This window comes from Centruroides vittatus, unplaced genomic scaffold, assembly GCF_030686945.1.
Source record: "Centruroides vittatus isolate TY-2023 unplaced genomic scaffold, ASM3068694v2 contig_891, whole genome shotgun sequence".
NCBI classification, from domain to species: domain Eukaryota; kingdom Metazoa; phylum Arthropoda; class Arachnida; order Scorpiones; family Buthidae; genus Centruroides; species Centruroides vittatus.
Window position 1 is genome coordinate 60847 of NW_027122582.1, and position 24404 is coordinate 85250.

Sequence of the window (24404 nt, forward strand, 5' to 3'; positions counted from 1 at the left end):
CTGAGACTCGACGACCCTCTCCCAGAAACTACGATCCTTAGTGCTCACATTACAATCTTGTGTATATCCAAACTCTCCAATGGGAATCTCAGGGCGCGAAAGCCAGTCAGCAACCAGGTTTAAATTTCCCTTGATATGACATATATTATAACTATAATCAGATAGTTCGATTGACCAACGCATCAATCTCTTGTTGTGATTTTGCATTGTTTTGATATAAGTTAACGGCTTGTGGTCGGAATAAATATTTACTTCATGGCCTAGGATGATTGGTTTAAAATGCCGTAGGGCTAGTATAATGGACAGACACTCCTTTTCAATTGTCGAATATCTGAGCTCTGCCCCATGAAACTTTTTGCCGAAGTAACCGATCGGGGCAAATTTTTTTATTCTCATCTGTCCCAGAACAGCGCCAGCACATAGCTCCGAGGCGTCGGTATATATATGGAAGGGTCAGAGAAATCAGGGTGAACAAGAACAGGGGGTTACTAGAGGTGTTTAATCGTTGGGAGGACTCCTTCCTAAAAGCATCGTTAACCCTTTCCAGTAGTTCAGGGAGTTTAGATATAATGTCAACCCCCAATATGCCTTCATACTCCAAGTTCTCAGGAAACCTTATATAAGCGATATCTATAGGGCAAGTAATACACAAGAATTTTATTTTAGTATGAAGGAGGTATTCGCAACTATTCACCGCACCGCTAATACCCCTAACCCCGAAATTAGCGCTCTCAATGCTCAGGCCCTCTAATATTCTTCTAGGAATGGCCTCAACTATAGTCAGATCACATAAAGAATTTTCGGCACCAGTATCGACTAAGAACCTTACCTTCCTTCCGAGACTGGAGCCCTCAATTATGGGTAAACCCTTTTTGGAAATTATGACATCAGGGGTCAGATTAATTTCGGAATAGAGAGTATGGTCCTGACCTTCACCATACTCCTTGTTCAGTTTAAATTACGCTTATTTCGGGTAGGACAATTCCGGGCGATATGGTCATGTTCACCACATATGAAGCAAGCACGGCGCTCGCTACGATTAGTATTTCTTTTTTGCGTTTGAATTAATCGGTTTACAGAATCAGCTAACAACTTAACTTCCTCTTCCAGGTTCCTTATACGATCTATTTCGTGCCCTTTTTCCTCTCCCGGTATATCTTCTTCAGTACCTTGATTGTTAGGAGGATGTTGGGAAGCGATGTTGATGTTCCTCTTGTCAGCTGAATTACTACACTCAGCCTCGATCTGCTCCTCGTTTTCTGCGAAGTCAAACGCTTCCTCTAATGTTTTAGGATTGCGCCTCAAAACATTGGGTTTGATTCGATTACTCAGTCCTTTCACGAATCTTTCCAAGATAACATTGTCCCTCAAAGTCGCCATATTGTTATTTACTTTAATTGTCCTGGAGAACAACGTTTTAACGCGAATTACATAGTCCGTAACTGACTCGTTAACACCTTGTCTAATGCTCATAATTTGATCGATTACATTCCTTTCTTTAGGGGCCTTCCTTTCGAAACATTTTACAAGATCGCGTTTAATATCGTTAAATGAACCTGGGTATTGTTCGAGGAGGCAAAAAAATGTATTTAGGGGTTCCCCTTTCAGTTTTGCCTGGAGGACAGCTATCTTAACGTCGTCGTTCCACTCGGCCAGACGTGATATGTTTTCCACTGTCTGAAAGAATTGTTGGATGTTAACGGAGTCATTCTGGGAGTTCGAGAACGTGGGGATCATCCCCAGAAACCCAGTAACCACAAGAGGAGGATTGGATGTGGTCATATTGTTTGATGTAGTTGTCTCGACAGGACAGTTGGTCGCCATAATACCACAGACCTTTTTACAATAGCAAAAAATAATACAAAGTCACAGATCGGGCTACTGACCGAATAAATCACCGTCAGGATAGAGATAAGTTCACAGTCGAATTGGACCATTAATACTGGCATCCTGTCGCGGACGCCATTGTGAAGATCGCGAATGTGGTACACAAAGAAACTGGTATAAATATTTACAACAGGATCTTTTATTCGCGTATATAGATACAGGAAGGGTTGTGGGATGCCAGCTATAATATCTCTATCTCCAACACAGGTAGTATTAGTACGGAACCCGACAAAAATATAATGATATAAGCCTCAGGTCTCGTGACGACTATTCCGATACATAGATAATTATTTTACAAAGGGCGATTACAAACGTATATAGACCTTAATTCTAAACTTATAATTAATTACAACTAATGAAGAATGATAGAAGAATTTATGACAATAAAATAACTGATAGGAGAAGAAAAAAAAGGAATGGGTACCCAACTATTTTGGTGCTAATGCAATGAGGTGCACATAACGGTACATATAACGGTGTAGATGACGAATCTCTTCTTAATCACGAGAAAAAAAAACAGTCAACACTTTCACTACACATAAAGTTCTCTTTGTCTTCACCCACGTGGTCTCGAAGACGTATTCGGGAGCTTTCTCGTTCTCGTCTTTCCTCCTTCAGCTCTGACTCAAAAGTGACTCTTTGTCTTGGTTCTACCCCTGAGGGCTGCGTACAGTCCTATTGTCCATAATGGGGTCACCTATTGTTAAGCCGTTAAGCACCGGTCAGGGAAGGGTTCCAGGAAGTAAAGATAATATGAATAGGAAAGAGAAGGAAAAATATATTCTAAGTTAAAATAAAATATAACTATATATTACACAAATGGCATTTAGCCACAATACACACAAATATATACAATATTCCAAATCCTGATATATAAACTAGTATTTATTCTGCAGAAAAATTTTTAGATTTTGTTGTTTTGTTTAGTAGATTACTTTGTTAACTTAAAAAAAGGTTGGAAACTTGTCTGGAACTAAGGAAAAAATTATTTTTAACAAAATTTTAGTATTTTTAATTTTATAGTATTTTTAATAGCAAAACTGTAAGAAAATAAGACTCTGGATAGACAATTATTCTTTTAACAAAATTGTTTAAAAACGGGATATAAAAAAAATTATTATTAATTGATTTTTAGCCTTTTACCAATCTCCCCTCAGTACTGGTATTATAACTGTTTTATGTACAGAACATTCAACCTGTATTCATTTATTCAGATTAGCATAGTTTTAGTTTACTAAAACTTAAAACTACACATATATAACAACTAAAACTAAAACTCAGAAACATTACTAAAAACATTAATTCAGATCCATACTTTTTTGATATTAAATGATAAATTTCATTATCTCTCTCTCTCACTAAGTCTTATAATTTATTTTATTTTCAGATACTATTATTATTTACATACATTCCTTTACACTCAATAGGTTAGATCTCTCATATAAATTCATTCTCTATTCACTGTTTTTGGTTGAAAACATAAATCTTCTCTGTAGATAATCAGATGGTCAAAATCCAATGTATCCTAATGACTCCAGGTTCACTGTTTACAGCTGCAATAACATTCATGATGAAATTAGACAATCATTTTGTGTTTTGTCCATTCATTTGATTTTAATAACTAATTATTTTCTGTTATATTGTTTATTTTTTAAAATCATTTCATTTCAAATGTAAGAGATAGTTACTATTCTCATTTTTTTTATATTCCATTTTTCTAATCACTGTACCTCCCATAATTCTCTCTGTTATAATATAGGCAAATCAGTGCTGGTTCTGGTAGGTGTGTAGTGCATGTAGTACATAGCCAGCCAATAGTGCACTTTAAACTGTATTTGAATTTTATCTTTTAATCTTATTTTAATATAGTGATCAGCAATGAAATAGATTGATGTTTGCCTGATGACTAATGACATAGCTGTGTATAAACACATACAGTACATATATATTGTATTTATATACTAAATAAGAAAAATTTCTTTAAATGAATTTCATTTCAATTTGAAAATTCTATTTTATTGCAGTGCTAAAATATAACTTTGAACAAAGGCACCTGTCATCTATGGAGTGGTTTGATTTAAATAAATATATATCAGATATTTTCATAGATTTTTTGTTTAACTCTTTCCACTCTGTTGGCATTAAAACAGCTTGCCTCTTTTAGCAAGCGCATGGTGTGGCCAGATGATGAGGGACAAGGCACAACATATTCAGACAGATCACGATGTGAAAAATTCCTAGGGCTTTTTCAACCTGTCCAGATTCAATTCCTGGTCCTCCAGAGCAGTAGGCTGCTGCCTTGACTGTTTGACCATCATATCCATGAGAGTCTACTGGTATGATGCAACCATCATACCAGTAGGCTCTCATGGGTTGGGTTGGGTTAGGTTATGAATTTACATATGATTAGCATTGATAGAGACGGCCAAATATCTGTAGCACACAGTGGCTAAAAATAAGGTAGAGTTTGATTGTATATTATTTGCCCTGTTGCTGCAAATAACACAAAATGAAACTCTATCTTATTTTTATATGTATTCACAGTTAACCAAACTACTGAGTGATTCAAAAATTTCCACAAATAGGCAAAAGATTCATTTAGTTACTTTTCAGTCACAGGATATGCAAAAAAAAAAAAACCATTTAATTGAACGAACATATGAATTTTTTTTCCATTTATAACAAATGTAATTTAACTCATAACATATGTTCACACGAATCATAAGTATTAATTGGTTTATGTTTTGCTTAGACTTTTAAATTATGATTTATGCTTTTTGTTCATTTAATATCTGTATTTTATCTATATATCTGTTACAAATAAAACTTTGTAATTAAATCTATCACTTAAACAATTTATTTAGTTTCAAATTTTTTATTATGAAGAATGAAAACATTAAGATAACTTTTCACATTTTCTTATTCATATAAAAATAGAAATTATATTAATTTGCAAAAACTGTGAAAATTTCTTAAAAGATTATACATTTAATTGATGTACTAAATGTGTTCATGTTGATTATTTTAAATCATAATTTTCTACAGAAAGTTATCTTATAAAGTTATCTTATTATAATAATCTTTTAGTAGAGGATATACACTATAATTTATCAGATGCTGAATATTTAAAATAATTTAAAACCTGCTTTCATGGCTGTCTTGAGTAATGTTTTTTTAAGTTTTAGTTATTTATAGAGAAAGTTTGGATATTCAGTCAATGTTTATAATAGTTTAAATGAATTTTGAATTACAAATATGAAGATACATGTATTTCACAATATAATGTATTTTTAACAATATAAAAAAAATCTTCATATTAAAATACATACTGTAAATAGTTTTCTTCGTCTTTAAGAAATTATTTCAAAATTAATTTATGTTTTCGTTTATTAAATTTAAATACATTAGGGTGGACTAAGTATAACAATGTCTTTAGAACCGTATATTGTGTGATGAATTCAAGTCTTTGTTATTTAAAAGATGATAATTATTTTAGCAACTTATTTAATTTTTAGATTTTTCTCAAATTGCTAAGTAGTAGAGAGTACAAATGAACAGTTTTAATAAAATTATTAAATTAATTTTTAGATGTTAATATGTATTTAAGTAACAAACAAAATAAATTTTAACAGATTAAGAAGTCTTATTTGACATTAATGCTTTTGAGATAGACATTTCATCTTTAAATGATTAAAATTCTAAATTTGGATATCTACAGAGCAATTTAGTAGTTGATACATCAGCTTTAACAAGTTACAAAGCTGGATTTATTTGCATAATATGAAGTGAAATTTATATTGTTAAATTTTAAGTTACATCACTTTATAATATGCAAATAAAGCTAGAGTTTAACTTGTTACAATTGTTAAATTGTTTTATAGACATGAATTTAGAGTTTAGAAACATTTTAAAATAATGTTTGATAAATTAAAACTTATTTACTTAAGTTTGTTTTCTTCAAAGAGTCAAACCATTTCACATTTTTAGCATTTTTATATTATTCTAATATTATAATTTTTAAAACTAAAGTTAATAAGAAAAAGAATATAAATGTAAAATACAAGAGAGAAAATATTATTGATACTAACTGTATTCATAAAGACTAATGTATAAGTTGCATATTTGAAAAAATTTATAAATAAAACATAAAGTAGATTTAAATAATCAGGTGAACATTTGCATTTTATTTTTATATGATTAACAATTTTAAATTTAAAATATTTCCTGTTAGTTAATTAAACTATTTATTTAAATAAGAAAGCGGAAGCACAGTTGGCTTATGAATTGCAATCTGCAAAAATTAAACAAAAAATTAGAAATGAAGAAATTGAAATAGATGTGGTGGAGAGGAGAAAACAGATTGGAATCGAAGAGAAAGAGATTCTGAGAAAAGAAAAAGAGTTGACTGCAACTATTCGTTTACCTGCAGAAGCAGAAGCTTATAAAGTTGAAATGATAGCCCATGGAAAAAGGTAAAGTTATTAAATTACTTTTAAAATAGCTTAAAATATTTATCTAAACACTTCCTTCTCAGAACTCAAACAGTTGAGGTAGCTAAAGCAGAAGCCGAACGCATAAAGATGCTGGGAGGTGCCGATGCCTATGCCATTGAAGCAGTCGGAAAAGCCGAAGCCGAAAGAATGAGAATGAAAGCTGCAGCTTACAAACAGTATGGAGAAGCTGCAGTGATGAGTCTTGTCTTGGAGGCTCTTCCAAAAGTAAGATTTTAAAATTATAAATTTCTTTTCAGTTTTTATTGTAATTTAAAACAATTATGTTTTAGATTGCAGCTGAAGTGGCAGCTCCTTTATCTAAAACAGATGAGATTGTTTTGAATAGCTGTGATGATCAGTTAACTTGTGGAGTAACTAAATTAGTCAGTCAGTTACCTCCAGCTGTTCATGCTTTGACTGGTGTGGATGTTTCAAAGGTAATTGTAACAGAATATTTTATAATAATTATCATTTTTTTTTATTATTATAAAATGCTTAAAATTAAACTAAATGAAAAATTGAAATTTTTCATTTATTTTTTAAAGTTCCTACACTTATTATTAATTAGGAAACTCTACAAAATAATTTATTATATGATCTAATTCATACACTATGAATTCCACATTTTGTGTCCTTTAGAAAACATAAATTTTTCTTTTTTATCTTGTGATCATCTCATGATTCCACAGATAACATATATCAATTAAAAATAATTAAATTGTAATTAAAGCTGATTCATAGAATGAGTCAGTATAATTAATATCAAAAGTGTCTCTACAGCAAAATTAAATGGTTATTAAAATAGCAGTTTACATTAGTGTATTTATTTTACCAAAGTTTATTATGTAACTCAGATTCAAAAGACATGAGACCAGTTTTTGAAACGAGGTGCAATCTAAACCCAATCCTACACACAAGCATCATTGTGGAACAAGAAACTGATTGTTGACATGATAACACAGTAATCAACAAAAACTTTGTTTAGACCTGAGTGAAGGTCTTAAGGGGTTAAAGCATAATGCCATTTGTCATTTTTATTTACTGATTTACAGTATGTATCAAGAATGCACTAAATGTCATATTCCTCCCAAAAATATATATACCTTACCTACTAATTGTTCTCTGTTTCATAGATAATTGATTCTTTAATTTCCTCAGGTTGATGGCTGAGTTCATTGTGTTTATTTCATTCCATATTGATCCTCTTGGATGTATTTTGTCCATAGATTTCTTCTATTTTTTCTGTGAAAGGAATGGATAAAACAACTGCTTTACAAGCTTCTGTTTTCATTTTTTATGCGAAGCATTTTTAATTACTGTATATCTTTTAAAAGAGCCAGATTTTTATCTTTCTTAATTGCTTTGGTAATCTTTCTTATTTTTTATTAGTTATATTTAATGCTAAATGTTCTTGAGACCAATTCTTGAGAAATGTAAACAACTAAGTAAATCTACAATTACTAATCTTTTGCTAGAAGTATAGTGAAATTCAATATCACAACTTGCAGTTGTAATGTCATACAATACAATCATGCCAATGTATCCACTAATGACTTTGATAAAATGATCTCTAATGGATAGTGATTATTTATTTTTATTTTCCTTCAAAAAATATCTGAGTTAGATATTTGGTATCCAGATATCACAGCTTATAATTCTTTTTCTATTTGTGCGTATTTTGTTGTGCTTAAGTGAGTATCCTCAAGGCATATGCAACTGGATGATTATCTTGCATTAACGGAGCACTATACTTGTTGAAGTTGCATCTATAGACAACAGAATTTGTTTTCTTTTATCAAAATATGATAATATTAGTGGTTTCATTAAAACTTATTTTAACAGTTTTTTTTTTTTTGGCTGGTGACATATTGTACTTTTAATAATTTCCAGATGTTTCTTTAATAATTCAGTTAATTTTGATCACTTGGAATGAATTTATGTAAATACAATACCATATTCCCATCAGACTTCTTGTCTCAGTGTGGGTTTTTGGCTTTGGCATTTTTATTATATTTTCTATTTTAAATGGGTCTGCTTTTAGACCTTTGTCAGCCAGTATGTGTGTGCAATATTTTAATTCTGTGACTGTAAGTTTGATCATTTTGCCATTGAATTTTAAACTTGTTTCACAAACTTTATCAAAAAGTGTTACCAATCATGTTCTTCACATGAGATTTCCTACATAAAGAAATCATCCATTACTACTACAACCACATCTGTCTTTTATGCAAATTATGTAGATCTTTTTAGAAAACTTCTTCTGAGTTCAGTGATTGCCAAATGGTGCAGTAAAAGTCATTAACTATAATGATTTATTATCCAGAGCTACCTGCCAGAAAACTGTACTTGTATCTTTTGTTGAAAAATATTTAGCATTTGGCATTTGTGCAGCTATTTTGTATATTGTTGTTATCAGATATATTAGTCTTATTATTTTTTTCCTCAATCTATGCAGGGTATGTAGATTTATCTGGTTTTCATATTGCAATCATTATTTGTACCATGTGGATCTGTCAACTTTGGCTATAATGCCTAATTTTTTCCATTCCGTCTAGCTTTTCTTTTACATTGTCTCTAATTCAGTGAAGTATAAGCAATGCTTATACTTCATTGAATTAGGTGCTTCATTGAATTGCTTATACTTCATTCAACATAGTGTGGAAAACCAAAAGTTTGTAGGGCTTTGAAGCAGTTTTTGTATTCCTCTATTAAAGTAGAGTGTTGTTTATCCAAATCAGTTGGGGACTGGGGTTGTTCGGATAACCGATTATGTACGAAAAAATATATTAATTTATCCCACGTGGAAATTTTTCTCCATTGCATCACTACATGTTGAATTTTCATCGATGTTAAGCGTAACGTAAATTTTTAAAAATAATAGTCATGGCTATTGTATCATTAAAAATCATTTCTTTATTTTGTACAAACAAAATAAATATACATGTACTCCTCACTTTATGACCTATCTGCTTAACGACCACTCGCAGTTACGACCAATCAAGTTTTGATCTGCAATTTGGGGAATCCCCTTTCTCAGCTTGAGTGTCAGTCAGTGGCGAATGGTGACATGTGCACTAAACGTACTATAATAGTCTTTATAATACTATAATAGGCTAATAGCATACTATAATAGTCTTTTTATGAATAAATTTGAAGTTTGTTGCATAATTTGTATAATTTTACAATGATCCTATATTCCCGGCGCAAGCTCCTCGCTTATTGACCAGTTTGCTTAATGACGTAGTCGTCAGAACAGAACTCGGTCATAAAGTGAGGAGTACCTGTATTGAAAAATATAAAAACAAAAGAAATATATTTTGGAAGTTAATATAGTATCAAAAACATTTGATTCAGCACGACACAGTCCGACTGGAACGTTTTCGGTTGATCGGCTTTCTGATAAATGACGCTCTACTGTATTTTGTTTTTCTTCCTGTGATACACTAAACATTTTTTTTTTTATCAATCTTGTTGGTTCTCAAGTCTGTCAACCTAATAGTATTTTGTGCTTTTCATTTCACTTACTGTGTGCTCCTGTCCTTTTATTTCACATGCTATCTTTGATTGTCTTGGTTGTATGCACCCCAAATATTTCCAGGCGTGACATGTCAGAAGCCTTTATTATTTAGCTGTAATTATTTAAACATGTTTATTTTTAACTCATTATATTACAATTGGCACCTCTAGCTATTTTTACTTACTATTATTGTATAACCCTTTACTATCATTGTATAAAACAAAAAAAAAACTCTTCAAATAAAACAAAAAACAAGACCTTTGGACAATTGTCCAAAGGTCTTGTTTTTTGTTTTATTTGAAGAGTTCTAGTTTTCATGCTATTACTCTCTGTAATCTTTTCACCATTCGTTTTTTCCCATATATTTTATTTGCCTATCTTTGTCTTTGCTTTGTCTACAGGCTTTTTCAAATAGTCTCATTTCCTACAATAGTTGCATACTCAATTGTAGGCTGGACATTGGCTTTGTCCTACATCATAATATTTATTATTATGGCGGAGAACACCAAATTATTAAGAAAGAAGCTCACAGCTTCTTTCTTAATAATTTGATTTGCACTCATTCTAGTAGTTTTGTAATCTGTGTACCTGTTGATAAATTGTGTTCTTGGTTGTTTAAATGACAAATTATATTACGTTTTAGTGTATAAATTTTTAATGAATCCTTAATGGCTGACTTTGACAAGTGATTAACTGTCAGAATTGTGAAAATTGCAGATTTAAATTTCATTCTGGATCGATTGATCTTTTCTTTCAGAATTTTTAAAATTATTTAATTCAAATTTCCAATTCCTAATTTTTATTTTTTGTGTGAGATAGTGTCTCCACTATCTACCTTTTTTCCTAAATCTATATTAGTTAGTGTTTATATAGTCCAGAATAATTCAGCACCTCAGGCTTAAATTTGGTAACTCTAGATTGATAAGTTGTTTCACTTATATAGTTTGTTACAATCTGAACTTTATAAAAGTTAAAAACAAGAATAAAAGTTAATTTCAATAGCTCAATTTTCTAAACACATAATGCATAGAAATGAGCTATTTCTATTTCATAATTGAATTAAAAACTAACAAAAGCACAAATAAAATAATTTTTTAAAAGAGTAAATACAATAGTGTTCATTGCTCCAATGATTATAATAGTAAATTACCTCTGTGCTATTGCTTAATGATTTTATTTTTAAACAATATATTTAGCATTACAATAATAAATCATTACATATAAATACTTCAGTAAGTAATGTTTTATTAATTATTCTTAGTTTTCCATTACTTCATACATGATTCAAACCAATTAATAGTTAATTTTTAGATTGAATTTGAAAAATGTCCATTCATGTTCAAATTATAATGATTTGTATGTGTAAATAGATTTTGAATGAATTATTATAATATAGTAATGAATGACAAAATGAAATATTCTAAATCATTGAAATGGAAAGTGAAACAAAATGTCTTTGTGTTTCCAAGTAAACATTGTTAATAACTTTAAGAGTATCACTTTTAACATGTCATAAAGTATTTTTATATGTTATACACTCTCTTCCACTTCCTCGAGTAGATGAAAAATTACATACAATTAACTATTTAATATAATGTTTCCGTTCAACTTTTTACCTCAGTAATCTCCCAAAAATATTTCCAATATAAAAAAAAAATGAAACCAAAAGCTTTAGGTTATTATATTTTCTATGCTTTATATTCTAGTCTATAAATTTAATTTATATATTAGAAGACAATATATAAGCATATGACATTAGAATATAAATGAACCTTAAATTTATTGAGATTTCTTATTGCATTTTATTTTAATGAAAATAAACAATTAAAGATTTATAAATTGAAATTTATAGACTAGAATTTTAAACAATCCTAAATGTATGTTGTATTCTTAATTGTATTCATGTACCTCTACATACAAAATTTACATGTTTGAGATTATATACAGGATGTAGACACAAACAATGCACCATGTCATATCTTTCTTCTTCATAATAACTAAATGTAACTACACCTGAGGATAGGTGATCAGTAATGGACTATTTGTTGGTTTGGATGTGTTGCATTCCAATTCCCTATTTTCATGGGAATGAATTCTATCAGTCTTTAAGATATAGTTTAAAGTATAAAATCATAGAGTATTTCAAGATCAGTATAAAACGTTTTTATTCTGTTAAAATACTCACAGGATAGGGATCTGGATACCATCAGAAAAATGTGAAACCATGCAAGGATTCTTTGTATGGCCATACAGAGATTGTGATGTCCAAACCAATGAATTGCCCACTACTGATTATCAATCTTTTTACATGACCAGATAGATGGCTGAATGGTTGAGGTGCTAGCCTACCATCTGGAACCCAGAGACAAATCCAGATGGGTCAAAAATCTCCTTTTTTTTGGAGGATGGGCCATCCCAGATATGTTGGGCCCCATCCCTCTGGCTGAATTTGTAATGGGCATGATAAAAAAGACCTCTAAATAGCCACAGAGGAAAGAGTTTTAAAAAAAAACCTATCTTCTCATGCAGTTGTATTTAATTTTTACTATAGAAGAGCAAGATATAACCTGGTACAGTGTTTATGTATATAGATCTTAAATAATTTTAATAAGTGTGAAAAATTACATGTGTAAACTTACTAAAATAGTTCTCTTCAAATATAATGATTACATTTTCACATAACTTTCATATCTTTTTGGCAGGTGTTATCAAAAGTTCCAGGAGCAAAATAAACCAAAAGGAATTTTTGAGCATCAGTCAACCACGACGAAGCCATTTGTTAAGCATCTAAAAAACAATACAGTTTCAAGTTTGTATTTAAAATAACGCTTACACAATACGAACGTTTTTTAAGAATCATTCATCTATATATCTGGCAGCAAGTATTATGATTATTCTACGATATTCAAAAAACTATTAGAAAATACTAAAATAACATTTCAACTATAATAATTTATTTTAACAACGAAAGCGTTTTTTTAAATGTGGAATCCAAACTTCAAATTATGCATTGCATTACATAACATTGGTAATATTTCGATTTCTCCTCGAACAATCTTCGAAAATCATTTCCAAATTAACCCAAATTATGGCTCTGATTGTTTAAAATCAAATTAGGCTACACTAATTTTTATATAATTTATTTTTTTTAAATAATTTCAGGAATATAAAGTGTGACATTTTAAAATTTTTTGAAAGCTTCTTAACGAGACAATTCCTAAATATATTGTCTTTTTAAGCAACTTTTGAGCAAAGAATTTCATAACAAGGGGCACGAGATTTTTAGAAATTCAAGACGTTTTTCTAAACTTAGTTGAATTTACTTAAAAAGCAAAGCACAAACATTTTGATCCATTCAATAAATTTTTATATAGGAAAAAATACGTGTCAATTTATATTGTGCTTTTGCTAGAAAATAAAATTTGCATGAGAACTCTTTGTATTTAAATGCTTCTTGTTATGAATTCTTAAGCATCAAATGAAATATTTGAGATTTTTTTTTATTACTATTATTGTTTTATTTGTAATTTGCATTTATATTTATATAAATTAGTTCATAGTTTTCCATCTTATTTACAGACAAAAAATTTATGTATAGATCTACGAATGGAATCTACAAAAATTTATGCAATCACTAATTGTTCATAAAAATTTGATGCAGATTTATAATCTAGTCATTTAACAGTATTAATTCTTATGCTACATGTATGTCTGAAAGATGCCATTTAATTAAAAATTGTTCCATTTCACGTATGTAATGTAAATGGAAAAATTTGTAGAACTAATTTTTAATTTTGATTTACAACATATATAAAATCCTTCTAGTTTGGCTTGTTTTTCATTAATCTGAATGGTGCAAGTTGTTTTCTTGCATTGAGTTTATTTGAGATGCTACATGATGGCTCAATTAGCTTGATAACATCGTCGATACCAAAATATATCTTGTATTTTCTCATCGATATAAAATTATTTGCAAACTTTGCTCTCAAAATGTGTCTTTAACAAATATTTTTGTGTTCTTCAAAATATGTGAGAAAACAAATTGAGAAGTAACTTGGAATGCAAGCAATTCAAGCATTGAATTGCTTGTGTTCCAAGATAAATGGTCATTGCAAAGTGTTAGCAAAGTGTGTTTGGCTTGAAAGCCCCTATTTGCACAAACGTTTGCATCTCTTCTTGAGAATCCAGGTTCACATCTGTTCCCAGTTTCGTAATTCGCCTTGGGAAGTGTGTATCGAGACGTCATTTGCCACCCTTGTATGTCCCAGCCAACCCCAATGCAAGGGCCACCCGTAATGGAGAAAACTATGCCAATCTTCTAGTATTGACATGTCGGTACCTTGTGTTTAACAAATTGACTGACCAAAAATAAATTTTAAAGAATCTGAAACTATTTAAGAGTGAATAATTTCACTCCATTAAGGTAGTTTGTGAAGATTTTTATCATGTGTAAATATGGGTATATTATTAACAAATAATAAATTATAAAAATTGATGGTATCTGTAAGACACACAATTAGCATAGAGCTTGTTCTCTAAAAGCAAATTATTTAATGATTAAGTAAAAGAGCCAAAGTACCGCATAATTACGAGATTATAAATGTGCAATTATTCGCCTGTATTTTTTTAAAAATGTATTTATTTAATATAATTAAGAATTTTACTTTAATGATTGTATTCAAATGTTTTAAAATATTTTTATTTAAATCAAAATAATTTTATTGATGGTAATATTGCAATATTTTATACCTGAAACAGTATTAATTTTCTTGTTTCTTTTTTGTATTGGATATTCAAGTACAAATTAAGATCTGAATTGTTTGCAGTATTAATTTTTATTGTATTTTTTTAGTATATATTATGAACGGTTACATTGTTTTGTCTTCTTTGATGACAATGCTAAAAAGTATGTTTAACTTTTTTATTATTTGTTTTTGTTATATTTTTTCTTTTTTTAACATACGAGAATTGATATTTACACACACACACACACACACACACACACACAAACACAAACACGCATTTTACCAGTATAATAAACTAACTTTTTTGCTTTTTATGGTATTTAATTGTGGACAGAGATTGGCTCAACAGAAATGTACAGATTCTACAATAAGCAAATTTTATATACGAGTAGTTTTTGAAAACAACAGATTGCATTTTCATTAAATTTGCCATTTTGTAAAACATGCAAAAAGCTATCATTGCCAAATATATACTATTCACTGCCCTTAACTATAGCAAGTTTTTCTATTGTGTCTCGACAATCATTTAATGTCGCTTTTTTAAGGCACGTCTTAGTATTTTTGACCGCTAGAGTTGAGTCTTTATAAAATGATAAGTAAAAACATAAAGGTATACACTCACCATTTGTGTAAACACTTCATACTGTTTTCTTTCTTTCCTTTCCTGTAGACTAATTAATTTTGCCGAGAAATGGGATTAAAAAGAATATCGCTTGTGGCTTTGAAAGACTCGATTCTCTTATATTTACAATTTACTTTAAAATCCATCTTCACATTGTTTACATTATCTTAACAAAGTATTTAGAAAGCATTTAGAAGATATCTTTCTCACTATTAGGTCTCTTAGATATTAAATGAGTGCCTTTGCCATCTGTAGGATAGAAATGATTTGTCTGTTGCAGATTTACTTCCTTAGAATAGTTTTAAAAAAGCCTGCAGCCAACGTGTTAGCTGGCGTGCGGTCAACACAATTTATTTTACAATGCTGCAAGTTTTTGGACGAGATTCGTACACGTGGACCGAGCGTACGCATTTTAATAAAGCTGTAAAATGGCTGGCCGGTAATACGCATTGCAAAAAACTTCTAACGGACTGAACTAAAATCTTAAATTCGGCATTCCGACCCGGAACAGCATTCTCCGGTCCTTTTTTACCGTCCAAAAAAATAAAAATAAAAATAAAGCCATTATTCAAAACAACAAAAAACAAAATTAATTAAAATAGCTATTAGTCTAGTACTTACACATTTATGAAATTAATGGTAAAAGTGTACAGATTTACTAATTAGATCCTTTAAAAACAAATAAATAAATTTAAGATAAACGTTTACATTTAAACTAAAAATGTACAAAAAAAATATTTTTGTGGCTAATTTGAATGAAGTTTAGAATGAATTGAAAGCTGTTTCTTCTCAATTGTTATCTCTTCTCAAGAAACAAAGAAATTAGTGAATAAATCAGACTTAACCGCCAAAGAGAATAATAAATGTCCTTTTATGATATTCAATTGATATTTTTGTGTATATTTACATTTATTCTTGAGAATTAAGATGCATTTTTCCAATTTTCAATGTGTTACATTTAAAAAAAAAACTGTTTTTTCTGTTAGAACTGGTACAAATAATTCATTATTTCACTCTTCCCCCCTCAGTTTTATATAACAATTTTTTATTGTAGCAATTATCTGTTACCTTGTAATTGCAGTATTTGGTCCAAGTTCTTTTTTTAACAGGGGAAGAACATTTATACCACAGAAACAAGTTTGAGTCTGGAGTTTTAAATTTCTTTAATTACTACAGAAAGTTCTTTTATCTTCGTCATCATTATTATTGTTATTACACAAAAATTTCCTTGTTTTCCTTGCAAATATTGTTTAATTATATTATATAACGAGAGTACTTAATACTTCTGTAGAGTGGTGAAAGCTGCTGTTTTTTTACCATTTCTTTTAAAATATTTATTGAATTAAAAATTACATTCTTCATTAATAGGTGTTGTGTTTCACAGAATATAGCTTTATGTGATGTATGCCAGATAATGGTATTTTTATGGCTTTAGGAAAAAAAAAACTGATACTTATATAGTCACTATATTGTAGAAATGCTAAATGTGATAAAACTACTATTACTACTCGATATAGCATGATGTGGCAGAGTTATAAATAATTGTAAGATCCATAAAATAATTCGTTATAAGTATAAAACACCCAAAGTACTCATTCTGATTGGAAAAAATACATAACAATCACTAAAGACAGAATCATTTTATGGGTCTATGATAAAACATGCCTTAAGTACGAGCGACTTTTTAATTACTATTATTAGAAAAATGCATTAAAAAATATATACGTGTATGAAACGACTGTATTAAAAAAAAAACCTTTGGTATGTTAAATAGTGCTTTGTTTTTTTTTTTAATTTTTTGTAATTATGCCACAGCAAAATATAAGTTTGCAATAAAAATTCTTTTTAAATTACGTTCCGAGATTTAATAATCTGTTTCATACCAGAATAAAAGAACAACAGAAACGGAAAGTGGACCCAATCCAAGAAACAAACACGTTAAATATTATTTATTACATGTAACCAAATACATAAATTCAATAAAACAAACATAAAAGAATAATTAATTGTAAAAAATAGCAGCCTAAAAGGGCATTTATTCCGAGTATCTTCGAATATCAACATATAATATATATATATTTATATATATATATATATATAAATTGTGTAAAAAAAAACCTCACGAACGAAGTGAAGTAATGTAATGTTACACAAACTAGCTATTCTATAAAAAAAACAAAGAAAAAAACATGGAGAGGAAGACAAACATTAACACCGCTACTTTTTTAATATTTACACTAGAAAAAAAAACAGTTAAGCACCTATCAAAATGGAATTTGGTACGATCGCGTATTCTCGATATACTTGCTACGAAACAAGGATCTATCCGGCGTGATCTCGAATGACAGCATCGAATTATATTCGCTATTATTTTTCACAAAAAGAAAAAAAATAATAAGTGTAGGTGTTACCGATGACGTTTTTTTTATGCGTTAACGAATGATTATACCCTTTTTTATTTATTTATTCGATCCCCTATTACTATCAGACGAATATGAAATCCGGTTTTCCCCCCTCGTGGCAAGGACATTGATCTAGCTTCTCTTTCCTTATCCAACGTCCGTGGCATTGCGGGTTCGATAGGGTGGCCCACCTGGTCGGTTTGTTATGTATCCCGTGCCCGTTGCATCTGTAACCCAGATGTTTACGCATGGCGGCGTGCTCGCAAGTTACGCATATCTGAGATCCTTTCGTCATCACTTTCGACACGTCGTCTTCCATGTGATGGCACGCCTTGCGGACTTTAGTGACTTCGAAAACGATGCAATACCTGAAAAGGATAATGATAATAATAATGTAAATCTCCAGGAAAAATGTGAAAATTGACGATTTATTCTTTCGGTTTTCCTCTTCGATATTTTTATCGCTTTGAAAACACGAGAGTCTAGTGTTTTTAATTGTCCTCGAAGGAAAGTTACGACGTTGGTTTTAAACAGTTCTTGGTATTGGTTATGCAAATTTCTTTGTTTCTCTTGATTAAGTAACTCGATTAACAATCCCCTTTTATAAAAATTTGTAAAGATTAATAAATTAACTGGACGTCATCGAAACTTTTTTTTTCGTTTGGTACCCGAACCAGTTTAGTAAATTCTTGGTACGCATTACATAAAGAACGCTTTCTAAAACTCGAGGGAAGCTTTTAGGGGTGATAGTTTATCGCGAAGGAGTTTGTTTATCCAGTCACGAGACCTGTTCGACCTAGTACCAGATAAGCCACCTGCGCTCTTCTATCCGAGAAAGGGGAGGGAAATCCCTTCCCGGTGGAATTTTATCGTCGCCCGAACATTCCAAACAAACAAGAACTATTTTTTTTTTTGTTTTTTTAATACTCACTCTTTGCTGCTTTCTTTAGCCGGATCTTTGGGGTAACGAAGTCGCAAGTTCTTTCTGATGTCGTTAGTAGAGTTGGCTGTGCGTATTTGGGAATACATGGATGGTAGAATTAAAGCCATTTCTAGAAAGAGAGAAAATAATATGTATTTAAAAAAAAAAAGAAAAGACTAAAAATTCACGCGGAGATCAAAAACAGGAAACAGGAACGCATTAACATACAATGTAAAGTTTTTGTGTTGCTAAATATATACGCCCGGTACCGACTTTAGTGCTGATTCATGTTCAGATTAACGTATATGGTGTGACTGCACTTTTCAGTTTTTTTTAAAAATATATACATCTTTTTTATTCTAAAAATATACCAAAACTCTTTTCGGACGGATCTTTAAATAATTCGTATATAATTTTAACAAATTATCGCTACTGTTTGCGAGTTTCGGACGGTTCCGAATTGAAGAAAACGTTAACGCTTTATAAGTAAATAACCGTTGTTTTATCGTTAGCATAATTTAACGAGCCGGCAACAAAAGGAGATTGCTGTCGACGGATGGGTCCCCGACTAGAGTCGACGGGTGGGTGGTCCACTTCAAAATTGAAAAATTCCAAACACTACATAAATAAAGTCGTAGGAGGCATACGTTTTCCCATAAAAACTATTAATGCCCCCCTACCCGAGTTTAGAATTCGACACTATTTTCTGTGTTTATTAGTGGTGGTTTCCATTATCCGTTAATAAATAAAGTATTGTTTAACCGACGAACATTTTGGTGTCCGAAATCGTTTCGTGTGTTGGTGGTATTTACGGTATCGAATTAATATTTGGTTTATATTCGACAAGTTGGCCGTCTTGCCGGTTGAAAGGACTCGTTTTTGAAGTCCTATCCATCAGTCTAGTTATCGGCTAAGGGTTTTTTGACTGGTCGTGTAAGATAAGAAGATTGTATCTGTACGATGATTGATAGAATAACCTTATGCAGCATTGGATTTCTCACCGACTTTTTTCCTACACTACAATCAGTTTCGCTAAGCTTCCATATAACTTTTCGTTGACGACTATAAATATGATTTTTTTAAATCGTTAGTTCCAAATTCGTCGTAAAAAATTCTGCAATTGTGCAAACTTTTCCGAGAGGTTGCCAATTTTTGTGACGACTGAACGGGTAAACAACCAGAGCGGACATTAGTTCTTGGCATAACGACCTTTGGCGTACATTCTGCCGCTAGTCGAATAAAATGCACACTTTATTGTTTATAAAAATCTATATGTAATAATGGAAGGCACTTCTACGCTGCCCGAAAGAAGGCGATGGTTTCAAAAATCACGTGACGCGATCACCTGCCAAAAAGACTGGGTATTCAGGTCAGGGATGCTTTGGATGTCGAAGAATGAGGACAGTCATTAGGGTGTCTGCTCCTTAACCCGTCGGATGGCTTTGTCTGAATGATTTATATTTTTATCGGGCCTTAAAGTGTAGCGAGTCAACATACTTTCACATCGTTCGGCTTCACTTCTATGCCCGCGAGTAAATAGGATCAGATAGCCGCTCAGGATACGTCCATAAAAACAGCGATTGAGGGATTAAATATATAAATCATCTCCGCGAGAGATGAATTTTTTTCCTCCTGTCTCTGGCCGTAACGCTACGCATTCGGACGAACAAAAGAGGATCGTTGTCTGTCCCAAACTCGCGACCCTGGCACAGAAATATCGCACTAACGAACAACAAAAATCCAAGTCCTTGGGTCAGCAACCCACGAGCCGCGTGTGGGAAGAAGCGACAAGTTGCCACCCTCCACGATGTCCAATAGATTTTATATTCATGATATATAACAAGCGAATTCCTTTTTTTGTAATTTAAATGAAGCCATCCCCTTCTCTCGCTCGAGTCTTTTTTCCCCTCGGTATAATTAGTTTAGAAGTATTTATGAGGTCGTCAGTCTCGAACTGCATCCAAAATCGCCCACTATCTTACTTTTTAACACGCCTAAGGTAGACCGTGATTAAAGTTGTGTGTTACGTTTACATTTCGCAGCGTGGTCGGACTCTGTTTCCGTTTAACGATGGGAAATTAAACGTCCGAGTTACTTTTGAAGAAATAAAACTCTCCATTTTTCATGGGATAAGGGTGTGGTTATGCCCGGGTTAAAACGTACATCCCAATTACTCCGTGCTATATAAGTCATTCCAAGAAGAATATATCGTAGCAATAAGCGAAAATATAAAGGTGTGTTCTGTAATTTTCGTCCATAACTTACCTCTGTGTGCTTTAATAACCGATTTAGTTTCGCAACGAGTACCCAAACAGCCTCTTTTCTGAATTAATTCCGGACAGTGTCTTCCGCCGTTCTGAGGATGCTGAATTATATCCCTTTCCCGACTCATGAAACCCGTGCCACAGTCCACGTTGCACGAAGACCACCGACCCCATTCCGACACTTCGCAGTCTGTCACTAGAAAAAAAAAAAGGATAAAAATATTATATAAATTTGTTACTTTATAAATAGATAACTAGTTTAAATCGTAAACACGATTTGAACAGAAGTTTACACGGCGTATACCAGATAATACCATTGTCTGTTTATACAGACAATTGTATTTAACAAACGACATGCCTTTTATATCACGAAACACGAAACGTCGTAGTAATTATCTAGAACTGAAGATAGATAATTTCCAAGCGAATAGTTTTATTTAAAATTCTCACCGGGGGTATAAATATGTGTAGTGTTAATGTTCAAGTTCCTAGCCGTTGGCTCATTCATCATCTAACATCTGCGAATTACATTAGAACTCTCCCTTATCGATATGTGAATTACGCATAGTCTGACCGAAAATAATATCTAGAGAGAGAACTATATTAAAATATGGGAAAAAATTGATATTTCTCGCTCGGTTTTACCTATAATAATCCAACAAAATTAGCTTTAAAATAATACCGATGGCACTAATACGACAATAAATAAAGAACGACTTATATAAATATACGAATGTTTTAGATAACTGAAATAGTGTTTATGTTATTTTGATTTTTAACAAAGATCGTTTCTCCTTTAAATAATCTCCAGAAGTTCTCTTAAGAGGAAAAAGCTTGGAATATTTCATAATAATTGCGTGAAAAGTACGTAGAAATCTGCAGCGAACGTCACCCGAGGATAAACGAAATAGAGTGTAAAGCAAGAAATATGGTGACGCGACCAGTCAAGGTAGGAGGTACAACTTCCATAGAGAGCCCCCGGGAGTGTCAGTACGTCAATCATCATTTCTCCCCCCCCTCCTCTAAGTTTAAAATCCCTGTCAATCGCCTTTAAAGATATTACGAGTTCATCCTTTACAAAAAAGTTATCGATTAAATCCATTTATCTGACAGGAAAGAATTCCGAAAATGACAAGAGCCGTATAAAGTTTATTACAATAACGACCGTGTCTGATTTAATCCAAATGTATTCGTTTGTTACACCGATAAATGCCAAGGAAAGTCGTTTTTATCATACGTCAGATTTGGATACGCTTCTCGACTTTCACTTGCCAACTTTTAAAGCTTTATATGTGTTACTAGAACGCGTATTTTCCTTTCTAAATATATATAAAATGTGGTAACTTTAATGATATTAAGCCTGCGTTACGATCAAAAGCGAGTGTTTCGTAAAGAAGTAACAAACTAGCCAAGAGCATTGGCCTCAGAGGCTTCAAAAAAAAAGTTTAGCCGAGCTCTGCGGGGGTGGAATTTTTTTTCAGTGTTAAATGACATTAACGACGACGAGATCAGCGCTCTCTAATGAAAGAACGCATTCGTTTTAAATTCCATAATTTAGTATTTATAGAAGACGAAAGTAATTTTTAAAAATCTCGGGTGCCACGCACCTTATTTAAGAAATTGAAAAGGAGAAGAACCAACGCCTGCAGTTATTCAATTTAGAAATGGATTGCACGTGTATCGGTAGAGCTTTCCCTCCCCCTTAAAAAAAAACAAAAAATAACTACTAGGTATACGGGTAACAAATACACACCTGTGGCATGCTAGAACGGGGGCCATATCCGCAGCCCTGGGGGTAGAAGGTGGAGCTGGTGGAGTTTGATTAGTTCTAACTAGGATACAGCTGGAGGTAATGGCGGTTTCGAGAAGTTTTTTCTAACTTTATTCCCAGTACTGTCGTTACTAATTGTCGTTATTATTATTATTATTATTTGAATGAAAACTGGAAAGCATCAACTGTAGTAAAATGAATGTCGGAGTAATCCGATACCAAAGCTAAACATCTGTACTTGAAACGAGAGCGAGAGAGTTGGTTTTTTTTTTAGTTCGAAGTTGCGATTTAATAAAAAGTAAAATAACTTGTTTATTTTTTGTATTCTTTCAGTCGTCGTTCCAAAAATTCATAACTTAAAAATGAGCGTAGATAAATAAATGCTAACTTAAGATCTAGATGGATATTAATTCGTGATTTTTTATTTGGGTTAACGACACGAATCGAAATACTGTACTATTATTTCCGGTCATTTAATAATCTCTCAGATTCAAGGTCTGGCTCAAGATTAGAATTTGACCGCTATTGCCTGCTGTCCCGACCGGGGGGGTGGAGTGAATTGAACGAGTTTAATAATTGAGGTTGCACACATGTCGCATTTCCGCTGTCTGGCAGAAAATAACACAGGTAACAATTTATTTTAACACACATCCGGAATTTAATTTTGGATTACGGTATAATGCTGGGAACCGGTAATAATCTCGAGAAAGTCGCTCTTTATACCAGTTATATTATCTCGGGAGTGATAATATACTTTAAGTCGAATCTCCCGTATAATGTAACTAATTGTTCGTTTGAATTAATGACGTTATATATAGTTTGAATCGACTAAATGTGAACGATTGTTCGAAAGAACAATTGCCATATTTAATAAAATACGACTTTCACGCTCGATCCGGTACGCAGCCTTGAAAATTTCTCTAATTCGAAAATGTAAATTTTTTTTCTTTTTTTCCTCTTAAATCCCGACTCTCGTATTATAATATATTTAATAATTAGATTAGACTTACCACCGCAGGCTTCCTTAAAATCGTGGCAGCAGTCACCCACTTTGAGGCAAGCGTGGTCGCAATAGCAGGGTTTATCGGAGAGATCTTCGATAATGGCATTAACCGGAGCTTTCTGGACCACGCAAGAACTGTCTCTGCCCGAACAGCAAAGTTTGGCTTTGCGACAAGATCCCTGGGCACTGACACCGGTTAGGCACACCACAACAAAGAATGCAATCCCTAGATGAGGAAAAACCATCTTCGCCCTCCGATGCTCGCTAACAGACTGAAAGCTGCAACTTGGATATCGCGATGGTTGTTCTGGGGCCCGCTACCGCCTCAAGCAGGTTCTGCTGGGATAGCTGGCTCCTCCTTCATCTGCGGTGGAGGCGGCGTGCAAACTTTTTTTTTCCTCTCTCTCTCTCTCTCTCTTCTGGATGGCAGGGTTAAGTCAACAAGATATTCAGGTGGCTACTCTTTTCTTTCATTGAACTTTTTCGAGAGGCGATCAAAATAATAATAATTTTTTTTGCTGTTGTTGTAAAGCGTATCGTCTTTCCAATTACAAACCTTATTTTTAAAAAAAACGTAAGAATGAAGGCATTTTAATCGCTCAATTCAGAATATTAATCAAAAATAACAATCTAGATCATTTCACATTCCTGAGAAACTCACTCTCTCTTAACCCGTTATTAAAACTTATTCTATGTATTTTCGATTCGTTTTTTATACATATTTTAAATTAAATTTGTTTATGAAAAATTATATAAATAATTATTTATACATTTACGT

General features: G+C 31.9%; 2 protein-coding genes across 2 annotated transcripts in view; one reads left to right on the forward strand and one right to left on the reverse strand.

The window, feature by feature from the left end:
- The window catches only part of LOC136983908 (flotillin-2-like), a 42132-nt gene extending 25015 nt beyond the window's left edge, over positions 1 to 17117 (forward strand). Inside the window, exons 6-9 of the mRNA XM_067280798.1 lie at positions 6145 to 6359; positions 6422 to 6605; positions 6671 to 6817; positions 12600 to 17117. Of these exons, the coding sequence (XP_067136899.1) occupies positions 6145 to 6359; positions 6422 to 6605; positions 6671 to 6817; positions 12600 to 12629 (576 nt within the window). The 3' untranslated portion in view covers positions 12630 to 17117. The remainder of the gene's footprint in view (positions 1 to 6144; positions 6360 to 6421; positions 6606 to 6670; positions 6818 to 12599) is intronic.
- Positions 17118 to 17196: 79 nt separating this feature from the next.
- Positions 17197 to 23989, reverse strand: LOC136983910 (somatomedin-B and thrombospondin type-1 domain-containing protein-like). Its single transcript, XM_067280799.1, has 4 exons — positions 23634 to 23989; positions 20854 to 21048; positions 18598 to 18718; positions 17197 to 18034 (listed from the first exon to the last, which is right to left on the reverse strand). Exons 1-4 carry the CDS (start codon positions 23869 to 23871, stop codon positions 17749 to 17751), a joined length of 840 nt encoding a protein of 279 aa, XP_067136900.1. The 5' UTR covers positions 23872 to 23989; the 3' UTR covers positions 17197 to 17748.
- Positions 23990 to 24404: the final 415 nt, after the last annotated feature.